The 13,508-nt window shown below is 36.9% G+C and overlaps 1 protein-coding gene across 6 annotated transcripts in view; it reads left to right on the top strand.

The window, feature by feature from the left end:
* Positions 1-13,508, top strand: part of LOC131903434 (uncharacterized protein C8orf34 homolog) — a 137,543-nt gene that overhangs the window by 117,632 nt on the left and 6,403 nt on the right. For 5 of the 6 annotated variants that reach the window (XM_059254005.1, XM_059254008.1, XM_059254007.1 and 2 more), the window contains one exon: positions 1,089-1,182. In XM_059254005.1, the coding sequence (XP_059109988.1) occupies positions 1,089-1,182 (94 nt within the window). Of the gene's footprint in view, positions 1-1,088; positions 1,183-3,179; positions 3,303-13,508 lie in introns of those variants that run through there. The other variant, XM_059254004.1, reaches the window with a different exon arrangement.

Below are 13,508 nucleotides of genomic sequence, written 5' to 3'. Positions count from 1 at the left end.
ATCAAGGGTGTACTACCAGGTAACCAACTGACTGCCCTTGATTGCTTGGCTTATGGTGGTGTTTGTCGGTTTACTCTGCTGTGAATTTCTTCCTTTTTCTCCCCCTTTCTCTGCCACTTTTAAAATTAGAGTCACTATACACAACTCTGAGTAGGAGTTATATTCAAGTTTAAGGGCAGAGTGTGTATATGAATTATCCAAAGTCCTTTTATATGTGTATTTGCCTATGATCATGTACTCACACACTCTTTTGTTGAATTATTTATTATTAGCAATAAAGTTTCATAGATATTTATTTCATATCGTGGTTAACAACCCAATGCTGGTATAATTCCATGGTAAACTTAATCAATTAAAGTATCGTTCCTCTATGATGTCCGTTTAGTTTCTGATTTTACATACTCCAGGCAATTCTAGAATGACTTGGTCAGCATTTTTTCCATCACTGCAGACAGAATGGGAAATGATGGGTTATGTGTAGTCACTGACAGATGGGAAAGAGCAGAGTGAAGAAATATATGAGAGCTATTTTAATTGAAGCACAGAATGGAAACTGAGTGGGGTCATACACATCTAAAGTCCTGGCTTCTCAGGAAACTTATGTAGTGGAATCCCTTCAACTTAGGAACTTGAGACCAAACAAGTAAGACAGGAAGAGAGAGAAGATAGTGTGCAAACACTGAGGGTGTAATAGAAGGAAACAAGTATCAACCACTCTAATTTCCGTTCTTGTTATAGAAGTTAAAGACTTATGTTATTAAATGCTCCTCTTATTCTATTTTATCTTGCACATTTTGTGATTATATTTCTAAGAATAAGGATCAAAACATTAACTCAGAAGGATTAGAGACTAGATTTAATTTTTATTGTCTAAATCTTACTAAAGAAGAATTTAAAGTAAAGTGACTTTAGAGTCAAGAGATTCATATATATGACATGAAAAGGAATTTAAGCTTAGAATACGTTTCTGCTATGGGGCAAGTTTTAGGGCTTTTGAACATGCAAATTGTGGAAACTGAAGTTTTCAGCTATATTGGTAGGTGTGATATCAACCCAGACTTTAATCTACCATCCTCTTCTCTCTGCAGGATGAATCTCTAAAGCAACTTCAGGTTGTGCATCAACCATGGCTCTTGCCGAGTGACACAGAAAGTGAAGGAGTTGAAGCAGAGCAGGATAAACGTGAGTAGAGGCCATGTTCTGTGACAAATGACTTTTACCAAACTCCCTAATAGCATTGACTCAGTGTTATCCTAACTGTGGGAGAGAGGTTGATAAACTAACTTTTGAAACATGAGTTGTTTGTCTTGATACCAACAGAGGATGGTCCAGCTAAAATCTCCTATGAATACTACAGGATTAGTGTTAGTGACAATTTTAGTATTTGACATTTTGAAAACATCATACAATAGGGTAATTATTATATGAAAAATTATACTTATCAGTTAAAGTATGAATAAAATAGGCTTGGAAGAAGCAGCTTGGAGTATGAAAGGAACTTTGGAAATCTGAAGCAATTGCTAACAATGTGGAACATGCATAGAAAAAACATGCACACACATGCAGACCCATTCCTCTCCCTGTTCTGTCCATTCATATTTAAGTAGACATGAGCTCATATGCTACTGCTTTGTTCAGTTATTTTCACCAAATTCTTTTGAAGCCTTCATAAAATTTCTATTGAAAAAGAAACCCAAATAACCGTTGCAGGTATTATATAGACATGCTACGTGTATGATTTGAATTAGTTTAGCTATCAAATCAAACATAGGTGCCTGAATTTGGCAAGATCAACATTCTTATAGAATGCCATTTGGTAACTATCTCCGTGTAACTCTGATAATGAACTAAAACCTGAATACAAGCAAAGGATCCACAAGAGTGTGTTGTAAGCACTCCCACGTTCAGACTCATCTCCTTTCCCTGAAACCCATGCTTATGGCTAGTTTTAAGAATAGACTACTCAACCAAGTGATATAAATGAGATAAAAATCTTCAAAAATTTCTTCAACCTTGGACATTTAATACATATTGCATTTTTCCCTAAACTTCCTCTTCTTCTAATAAGATGCAAAGTAGTACTTTCTCCATCCTATTCAGACACTTAACAAACCTCCACAAATATCAGAAATGTGAATCAATTTGTGTCATTGAGTGAATGAATAAGAGGGTGTTTTGGTGCTTTCCAGCTTGTTTAATAAGGAAAATTTAGGTTGAAAAAAATTAACAATAATATTATTATAAATATTACCTATAGTTATAGTACAATTTTGATATTGGACACATAGTTTTATTAATAGATTTTGCTGAGTCACCTATCAATCATTCCAAATAAGGCCATTCTAAACTCTTGTAATCAGACCTAGGACCAAAAATACTTGATCTCAGCAATGCTGTACAAAGAGGTGACCCTTGACAGTGGTAAATTGTTTGAAATAAAATCAGGGTTTAAAAAAATTAGGTGGTAATAAGAGCCATCTGGAAATGGAATGTTAGCATGCAATGTAGCTGGACTCACAGCATAGACATACAAATATTTGTCAAGAGTGGCTTCCAATAGCCAGGTGCTGGGCCATGTGCAAATTGGAGCCACTGAAGCTCTGGCAGCTGGTAACACATAGCTAGATCATCTAGGTTTCTTTTCTCAGTGAAATGAAGTAGATGGTATAAATCTATGTGAACCGAGCAGCCTACTTAGAGTTTACAGCTTCATATGCTGGGAATTTGTAAGTATAGAAGAGAATAAGTTCATCTTTCCAACCATAACACCTGTTTCTTGATTCAGCTTTTTATAAATAATATCTAGGGAATGTTATGAAACTATTTAATTTCTCCCAAGACAAAACAATCATAGAAGAAAGTTTCCAGAAAAATCTCAGGATCTTAGCAGTAGTGCACATTTCTAATTGCAGTGCTTCAAAACATAGTTTTGCTCAGGTTTTTTTTTTTTTAATGTGTAAGAAAAGATACTTTTGAACAACTGAGGAAAACCTTTATAAGTTTTCAGTCTAAACAAGCAGAGCACTGGTTAGGGAGATTTCCTCTTTACTCTCTTTTATTAACAAACTCTAACCTACAGAATAAAGAAACTCATGTCTAGGGTACATATGTAGTTTAGATCTCTCAGATTATAATGCGAAATCACTAAATAAATTAACTACAGATGTCTGGATCTACAGGAGTTCTTCATGACCCCAAATCAGCAGCTCTATACATTGTACAGGACTTGGATTTCTGCATTTTTATATATCCTTGGGTGATTTTTGTTTATCCTAAATAAATGGCAACTATCACAAAGAGAAGCTGTTGTTCTTAGTATTGATTTCATATTGGTCCTCACCTCTTTAGACCTTCTCTTTCTGTGATCTAGAAATCAACTTTGTAAGTAAAATGTGAGGTAGAGGAAGAAAGAAGACAAGAATTGGAAGGACATAGAAAGAAACAAGGGGCAAATCCTCCACACTGAAGTTTAATGTTTATAAAGTCAAAGTTGAAATATCAGTCAGTATTCTTTAATTATATCTTGTATTTAATAAAAATATTTGTGTGGGGGGACACTAAATGTTCTTGGTATAGTATAGTTCTTTGAACAGGGTTCATTTGGAATGTATGATGCCCTAAGTTTCATCTTTGGCATCACAAGCTAACTGAAAGCTAAAAGTAAAAAAGGAAACAAACAAAATGCCCAACCAAACCCACAAAACAATGGATGTCCAAAGTAAACAAGTGCCAGCCAGGCATGTAACTCACAGCTATGATGCCAGCACCCAAGAGGCTGCCAGAGGAGGATCCTGAGCTTGTGTCCAGTCTGGGTTACACAGCCAGACACTGTCTCAGAAAACAAACCAAGGTCAGAATGGTACATAGAGGCTAACCATGCTATGATGCATTGAGATGTCAGAGATGGCTTAAGATTCTACGAACTCCAAGGACATCGGGCTTGAGGTTCTGTGGTCTAAAGCTCATAGAGACAATGTGTGTCTGTAGGAAGAATCGACTATACAAAGCCCAACACCTAAGGAGCTACCACAAGTATGAAAAGGCTGTGATCCCCAGCTGTAGAGAAAGCCAGGAAGTTTGTTCCTTGTGGGTTTTAGTTGAAAAAGTAGTTATCCATACAAAAACAAATGTCCAGGTCTCAACTTGCTTGAGTTTAAAGGTGAACTCCCCAGATTATTAGGAACCTAAATTGTTGTATAAACTGGCCTTTCTTAGTAAAATGCATAGGGCCCTTTCCTTAGTAAATGTAAGAACTGTAATATTTATAAACCGTAAAGATTTGAAAACCAACTCTCTGGAGATGAGCTCTCAGACAAGATTTATAAACTTGGTGAAAAGTCACAGTAGTGCAAAAGCTTGTCAGTGGGTGTGGGAAAGAGTAGAACTGGCCAGATCAGGATGCAAGGGAACAGGACCATCAAGAAAATTTCATATGGTCAACAATTTGAAGATACAAAATAGAGACAGAAAAGAATCCTAAAAGATTAAGAATGTTAGAAGAGGTGGACATTTCGAAGATATCAAATGAATCATTTATTATGTAAAACTACATGTTTTACCCAGCAGTATTTTCTAATTATACCACAGTGAAGTTATTGTCAGCCTAGTTATTGAAGTTCTGCCCTGTTTATCCCGTAAACAAAACGCCAGTGCTTCTCTGCATTCTAGGATCTGCCATGCACTGTCTTCTGGCCTTTGCGCTTTCTGACACTGGTCTTATCGGGGACCCTTTGAAGATGGAGTGATATATTTTCCAGCTTCTTCTAAGATTGTCTCTTGGGTTTTGACTTTTGACAAAGTCTGTATAGGTCTTAACATCTTAGAGCTTCTTGTTATGTAAATCAATATTTCTTCAGTCTAATGGAGGTTTTTTAGCCTTTGTTCATTCAAAAACTCTGTCCTTTCTCATCTCTGTCTCTTTTTTTGGATTCCAAAATATATACATTCTTTCCAGTGTTTCAAGAACCTCAAAGTTACTCTTTATTTGTCTTTTTCTTTAATATTTTTGTTCCTCAGAATGAGTAGTCTCAACTGCAATTATCTTTTTCTTACTTGGAGTGGATGATCTCAGCTGACCTGTCTTTAAACTCTTTGATTCCTTCTTACATCTGCTCAGCTCTGCTACTGAGCCCCACTCCAGTGAATTTCAACTCCAGAACTTTCATCTCATTGTCTTTTATAATTCACATCTCTTTAATGATAGTTTAAACTTATCAGAACAGCTTTCTCATACTTTTCATTAATTTTTGATACCACTTCCATAATTATCTGCATAAATTTACAACAATTCATTATTGATTAAGCCTTTATCTTGTGTGCCTGTCATCTAGACTTCCCTGGCGACAGTTTCTATTGACTGCTTTATTTAGGTTTGTGGACCCCAACTTTGTGATTCGTGACATATAACTTGCTTGTTTTTTTACTATATTATTTTTGGAATTGACTACAGAAGCTCTGTCCAGTGGTTTAAGTAACAATTGGACAGATATTGACATATATCACACTACTTACTTTCATGCCATGGGGACCAAAACTCTGTAAAGAAAAGTATCGAGGGAGTAGAAAGTTTATTTTGTTTTACTCACACTTTACAGGCTTTTAGTCCACAATTGTTTGGCCTCCTGTGCTTGGGCATGACATATGTAGAGGAAATGATATAGAGGTACAACAAACTAGAGTAACAGTTGGAGCAACGATAGAACTTAAGCTTTTAATGTGATGTAGCATGTGTGTATGAGAGAGAGAACATCTGTTCACATCTTTGCAGACAGGAACCAGAGCACAGTAGGTACCAAAGGATGGATATGACCTTCAGTGGTCCATCCCCAGTGACCACCTTCTGCCAGCTAGGCCAGATTTCCAAAAATTTCCAGATCCTTTCAAAATAGTAGCACCAGCTGGAGGCCAAGCATTCATAACATGAAACATAATGCATCATATGTCACGGAAACATCACCTACTTTCAGTTCTGCTTATACAAGGCCTGTAACTCAAGCAAAGGGAGAGATAGAGCCATATCACGTCTTTCCTGGAAGATGTACAGCTTTGCATATCTAGGCAACTTCCTATGGAATCACATTCACTAAATTTACTCCTTTCTTTCTTACACCCCTTTTCTTGTCTCTCCTGTCTCCCTCTCCCACTCCTCCTCCCCTTCCTCTTCTTTCTTTACCCTCCCCCTCCCCCTTTTTTTCTTCCAGTTGTAACTACCTCAGGGAGTTGGTATTCACAACTATTGCCCCTGATTGTTTTGTTTGTTTTGTTGTAGTTGTTTTTGTGAGACAGATCTCACTATGTAGCACTGGCTGTCCTGGAACTTGCTTTGTAGACCAGGTCCAAACTTACAGAGATCTACTTCCCTCTGCCTCCTGGATGCTGGAATTAAAGGTGTGCACCACCACTGCGTGGCCAAACCCCTATTGTTTTAAATAAATGTCCTAGATGCATGCTTTTGCACAGAAGGAAATTAATTGAGGTAAGACACAGAGGACCACACAGCAATGTTATCCAAGTGTCTTCCATAGAAGTTAAATTGTGATAGCTTTCTAAAGATGTGCACTTGATGATTTCAAACTCATCTACCCCTCTGTGCTTGCTGAGATGCTCTGATTACAGTCTCCCCATAGTGAAGATACATATTTTCAAGAGTTGTTGGTTGTTTTTTTTTTTAGCTAGAGAGAGATATATTGATAGACGGCAGTGAAAATTATCCATAGCTCAGTGCTGTTGTTACACCATCTGCTTTTCTTGACCTAATGTTCTCTGGGTTATTCAAAGCCTTTGGTTCATTTGTAGGGCTGTGAATAATTTTTATGATTTTTCTGCTGGTATTCTAGTTGCTGTGGGAGCTGATTTTTGGTGATGTACATGCCACCATCCAGTAGTAGGCTGTTTAGTAATAATTTAATCTCACTTTTTTGCTTTAATTTTCTATGCTCTTTAGAAAATCATAAAGATAACTGGTAGGTAAGACAAATTTTTGAGACAACAATTTCAAAGCCTCCTGGATAATGAGACTCCACTTCAAAACTTAAATACAAACCAAACCCAACAAACTAAATAAAAACAATGTAACTTTACATAGATAGTATCTTACTTAGGGTTTCTTTCTTTCTTTAACTTTTTATTAATTCTTTGTGAATTCCACATCATGTACCCCAATCCCACTCATCTACCTGTCCCTTCAACAGGCACACTAAGATGACTACATCCTGTAATATTTTTAAACTTTTGGATTTAGGGTAGTCCTCATAGTATTACAGAATTCTTATGTATCCTCTTGCATTTAAATAGGCATCTAGAAAAACTCAAGACTATGCAGATGTCACACTGTTTTGGTTTGCAGTAGTTATTTATGTATATACATACCTCATAGATGAAATTATTTTTAACAGTATACTTTTAGCTAATGGATATCCAATGGGATTTTGCCATTCCTCCTATTCTATTAAGGAGCTACAGAGAAGAGACAGTCTACAGTGTTTATGGAAATGCAAACATTCTTGTTCACTCATCTTCACATACAAGACTCTACTGTCTTCATTATGATCTGTATGCATTTTCAATGTTTTTTATTTTCATTTAAAATACATCTGAATATTAAAAAAAAATAATAAATTTTTTTTCTACATAGGTTACAGCATCTGAATCTCTGTGTTTGGCATACTAGACATGTCACTGTAGCAAACATTTTAAGACTGATTTTAATTAGTAGAAAAATAATCAAAGTAGTTACAACCCAATTATCTGTCAAAAGCAAGAGATTCCAATGTCAAATTGCAAGTCTCTACCATGAAATTTAATGCTGAGCATCACTCTGGTTATGAAAATTTTCAGTTTATAGAGGACAAATGCCCTTGAACCACTCACATAGTTTTCTTATGTGGAAATTCTCCCTAGGTCTGTGGTGAGACTCTCATACTATGAAATGTTAAATTAATTCCCAAGGCCCTAGAAAAAAATTAAATCCAACTTTTAATAATACATATAACTTAATTTCACCAAATACACTGGTCTTAAGTCTAGCCAAAAAATGTGTCATATTGGTCAGCAATACATACTTTACAAGTTTTAAACGACATGCTTCCCTTATTCAAAGCTCTGGGTCATAGATAGCAGTTGTCAGAAACATCAGAAAGGACATATTTAAACAAGAAGACTGAAATGTTATTTTGCAAATTCTTTGGGCTAGAGTCTTTTATGGAGTTGAATTTCCTAAACTAAAAATAGGAGCTACATGGTCCAATGTTTTGTTTTTGTTTTTTATAAGAAATCAAAGTTATAAATGAATAACACATGTTTTTAATCCTTTTACCAAACACTTTTTGTTTGTCTTGGAATAGTCTTATCTGTGCTAGGTGTGGCCTGAAACTACAAAATAGTGACCCTAAAGTGAAAATAAAATATAGTTCATTCACTAGTGTTGATGAGCATACTTTTGGGATGGACTTTCCCATCAGATGGAGCACATCTTCACAAATGTGAGCAATGCATTGGCTGGTTGGAAGAAAAGACCCATCCCTGGGGCTGAGGATTTTACTCTCACATTTTCTGTAATTGAAAAGACTTGAGTATATTCACAGCAGCTGAACTGTTTCAGAATTCTCTCTGGCTCCTTTGGCTGCACTGACTGGCTACACGTTCACAAATCACACAATCTTAGACATGTTTGTCTCAAATTAGAATGCTAGTTAAGATCTTCCAACATAAATCCCATGAGCCCGACAGCCCAGATTCCCAACTTGGAATGGCCATCTTTCTGGACCTTCAAAGTAGACATGTGTATGCTGAGGGTCACCCACGTGCTTGGCTTTATGGACTGGAGATGCAGAGGGAGGTCAAGTTATTTACTGTCTTTCTTCACCACTGTGCAATGATACAGATACACATCTGCAGCGTTAGTTACACTGCTTCTTAGAAAACAACACGTGCTAAGGGAATCAAATGAGGGAACCATCACCCAGTCTCATATTCAGTTGACAGAGTGTGTAGCTGGAGTTTTCTCCAGTCCTGCCCAGCACCACAGACCCCACAACCACTTATAAAATAATCACTCAGAAACTTATTTTTGGGCCATTAGCTCAGGCCTACCACTGACTAGCTCTTACACTTAACTCAGTCCATGTCTGTTAATCTGTATGTCACCACATGTTCTGTGGCTTTACCTGCTGCCTTTACATGTTGCTTCCTGGACGGCAGGTTGGTGTCTCCCTCCTCCAGCCTTCCACTCCCCAGACTACTTCTCTCTCTTTGTCCCGTCTATACTTCCTGCCTGGCTACTGGCCAATCAGCATTTTATTTATCAATCAATCATCCACAGCAACCAGAGTGCTATTTATCAACAAGGATAGTGGTTAATGGCTATCTATGGCATCATTTTTATTACTGAAGCATACATTATTTTGTTTTTTTTTCTGCATCCATATTACAATTCAGAATTCAGAAAAACAGCTCTAATATGTTCTTGACTTTCTAGATAGCTTAAAATAGTTTGCCCTTTGCTTTTAAACATGGTTGACTTCTTAAAATGTATTATTATTTTTTAAAATTTCAAGTGAATATGTATATGTATATGTGTCCATGTGTATGACACGTGAGTGCAGGAACCTGCAGAGAACAACAAAGGGCATCAGACACAGCCAGCTGTGAGCCACCTGATTTGGGTGCTGGGAACCAAACTCAGGTCCTATGCAAGAGCAATATTTACTCTTAACTGCTGAGCTATTTCTCCAGCCCCTGGTAAGTCATTCCTATGTAGGATTTTGTTCAGCAGTTCATGAAAGCTCTTGCCCTGTCCTGAAAGGCACGGGGAAGCATTGACGCCATCTTCAGAGCATCTGCCTTGGCACTCAGTCTAGTTTCCTATACAACTGCAGTCTAACAGAAGCCCGGTGCATCGCACACCAATTGTCCCCAGCTGGGTAGTCATTTCCAATCAGTTGTTGAGATTGCACAAGAATGGAATGCTCCCCTCACCAACTTTTATAATGGATTCATACATATATTTATCTTTTCTCCTCAAAGAAAAGAAAATATCCTTGAGGACTGATATCATATTGCATTTGTTCTTAACTTTTCCCAGCATCTTGGCTAGCAAAGTAATACCTAAGAACTATAAACTATGCTTTTATGAATCAAATCGGCTGTACAAAATTAGAAATCTTTTTGAAGTGCAATAATGCTTTCATCAGTCAACATATTAAAATTAAATAGTCCCTTGGTTATTTTCACATAGATTCAAAGAAAACAATGAGATTGAACTGGGGCAATTTGTCAAACAAATTTCACTAATATCTTTCAGTTGAGAAACAAACCAAATTAATAAGCAACAAGGCCCAGTAGAGGGAATCCTTCCTTTTCTTCATTCACACCTGAGCCTGATTATCAGCAAACTTATGTGTCAGTAGAAGGACTGAGAGCTCCATTGATATTTGGACCATGAATCTGAGCTTTCTTGTAGAAAGTTGGGAGCTGGGTATCAATTACAGAACATACATCTCAACAGAAAATAGAATGCTTCTGGCACACAGAGGCTGGCCTTGCTGATATTCAGCTCTTCCTCATTTCATACCTATGGGTTTAAAGTGAATTGTTCCCTTGATATCTAACTCTGTTTTCATATTGTATCCATTTTATGTAGCTCCTTTAAATCATTGAAATGTGTTGACACTATATGGGTGATCCAGGATGTGACTAGTTTGGGACAAGTGTTTAGAAGCAGCCCATTCCTGAACAGCAATGAGGAAAATTTACTCTTACACTGAGTAGTGTTCTTTATGTGTCCACTGTGTGTTGTTGGCTGCTTTTGATCAGCAGATAGTCCCCGTCATTGTTGACTATTTGCACAAGTGATGCCGTACTCGTTACCATGAGAAACCTGTTAAAACTTCCTATGGATTTGTTCTCATTTTATTTATGTTAATTCTTGATTTGCTTTTTTAAATTTCAATGTTATTCAGGTTACATAAATTTAGAAGTTCACTTTCCTGGTGAATTGGAATTTTTTAAAAAAAATGCAGCTACTTATCCTTAGCAGTAAGTGTGCATTAATTTCCACATCATCTGACATTGTTATGTCAACAATATTTTTGTTGGTGTTGGTATAAATGTTTTTTTCCTCCTCTAACTTTTAAGGAATTTTGAATTCATGTGTAACAAATAAGTATACTTAAAAAAAAAACTGTTGAAATTAGTGTGGCTGTTACTAACAAAGCTAGATATAGGTCAACCATATGATTCAGCTGTACCACTTCAAGAAATACTCCCAAAGGACTCTTAATATTCTACTACAGAGACACGTGCTCATTGTGTTCATTGCTGTTCATTCACAATAGGTAAAAAATGGAAAAGGCCTTGCTGTCCACCAGCCGATGAAAGAATAATAAAAAATGTGTTGCTTTTAAAGAATGTAGTATTATTCAACTGTAAAGAAAAATAAAATTGTGAAATTCCCAGGTAGAACTAGAAATAATCTCAGTGAGATATCGCAGACCCACAAAAATGAATGCCACATGTTCTCTCTCATATATTGATACTGGCTTTGAATCTTTGGACAAGTGTTTAAATTGGAAATTACCCATAGAATTCAGGGAACAGGTAAGGGCCCATGCATGTAGATTTCCAAAGATGGGAGCTATAATGCATATATAAAAGCACAGAAGAGAAAAGGGGAGCATTGGCATAAAAAAGGGTGTTAAATAGGATGGAAAGTGGGAGGGCAACACAGAAGGGGAGGGGGAAGGGAAGAAAAATAACACTAAAGATCTTTGAAAAATTGACATGGAAACCTATTACTATAGATGCTTCCTAAAATATATACATATATAAAAGGGGTTTACATGGAACTGTACTGTAATAGGGGACAATGCCCATCACAGATACCACAGATTATTAAATAAAATGCCCAGTGCCAGATATAAGTTACCTCTTTTCTAGTTGTTGGTTAGTGGGGTCCCATAGAACCTCATAATCATTGCATGCTAGTGTTAATGCTCTTGGTTACTCTCTACAGCAGTGGTTCTTAAACTTCCTAATGCTGTGACCCTTTAATACAGTTCCTCATGTTGTGGTGATCCCCAACCACAAAATTATTTTTGTTGCTGCTTCATAACTGTAATTTTGCTACTGTTATGAATCACAATATAAATATTTTTGGAGGTAGAGGTTTGCCAAAGGGTTGTGACCCACAGGTTGAGAACCACTGCTCTACAGCATCATGGTAAGACCCTATTGCTGAAGATATTACATACATGAGTCATAGAATGTTGAAGAAATCAAGCTTATTCCATACTGGCTAGATTTCATAGTTCTGAAAGGTGCTGTGAACAGTGCTAGAGGAGAAGACTAATCAACAATCTTACTCATACAATAATGACTGGCTTGGCAAGATACAGCCACTGGTGCAATAGTGGTACAATTTTCTGATTGGATTTAAAGATTGCTCCACAAGATAGAACTAATGTCCTGTATCCTTAACTGGGCCAAAAACCCATGATTGACTAGGTCAGAAGTCCTAGAAAGTACCTACTACTGTTCTACTAAATGAACTTGTCAATAAACTTCCCCTAAAATCATATCTTTATATTTGTTGATAAGTCCATCCCTCAACCTTAGCAGAGAAGCTTCTTTTGGTGGTAGATGGTAATTAATACAGAGACCTACAACTGGTCAACATGAAGAGAGTAGGAAAGGTAGAATGCTCAGCTCTGAATTGGACTTCTATTCCATTATACTTCTCCCAACTCTCAGGAATCAGCACAGAAGAGGGAGCTGAAATAGTCTTCATTTTCTATCTTTCTTTATATTATCCTTTTATCTTTTTAATTCTTCATTAGATTGATGGACATGTACTCTTTTAAGATTATCTTAATGGTTATTCTTGAGATTGTTATATGTGTTGCTTACTTGGGAAATCAATATGGCAATTTCTCAGAAAATTGGGAATCAATCTACCTAAAGACCCAGCTATACTACTCTTGGCATATACCAAAAGGATGCTCAATCATACCACAAGGACACATGCTCAAATGTGCTCATAGCAGGATTATTCATAATTGTGATAACCTGGAAACAAACTAGATGCCCCTCAACCAAAGAATGGATAAAGAAAATGTGGTACATTTAGACAATGGAGTATTACTCAGCTGTTAAAAACAATGACATCAGGAAATTTGAAAGCCTTCAGCTAAGACTCCTAGCAATAGTGAATAGGTAGCCTGAACTGGCCATCTCCTATAACAAGATTGGTAACTTCCCTAATTGTCATCAGAGAACCTTCATCCAGTGACTGATGGAAACATATTCAAAGAGCCACAGTCAAGCACTGGTTGGAGCTTGGAGAATCCTATTGAAGAGAAAAAGGAAGGATTGTACGAGCTAGGAGGAGGGATCAAGGTCATTACAAGGAAACCCACAGAAACAACTAACTTGGACTCATAGGAGATCACAGAGTCTGGACCACCAGCTAGGGAGTCTGCATGGGATGGGCCTAGGACCTCTACATATGTGTG

Source organism: Peromyscus eremicus, chromosome 2 (genome assembly GCF_949786415.1).
Source record: "Peromyscus eremicus chromosome 2, PerEre_H2_v1, whole genome shotgun sequence".
NCBI classification, from domain to species: domain Eukaryota; kingdom Metazoa; phylum Chordata; class Mammalia; order Rodentia; family Cricetidae; genus Peromyscus; species Peromyscus eremicus.
The sequence above is the reverse complement of the archived record's forward strand: the minus strand, read 5'-3'. Positions and strand labels throughout refer to the sequence as shown.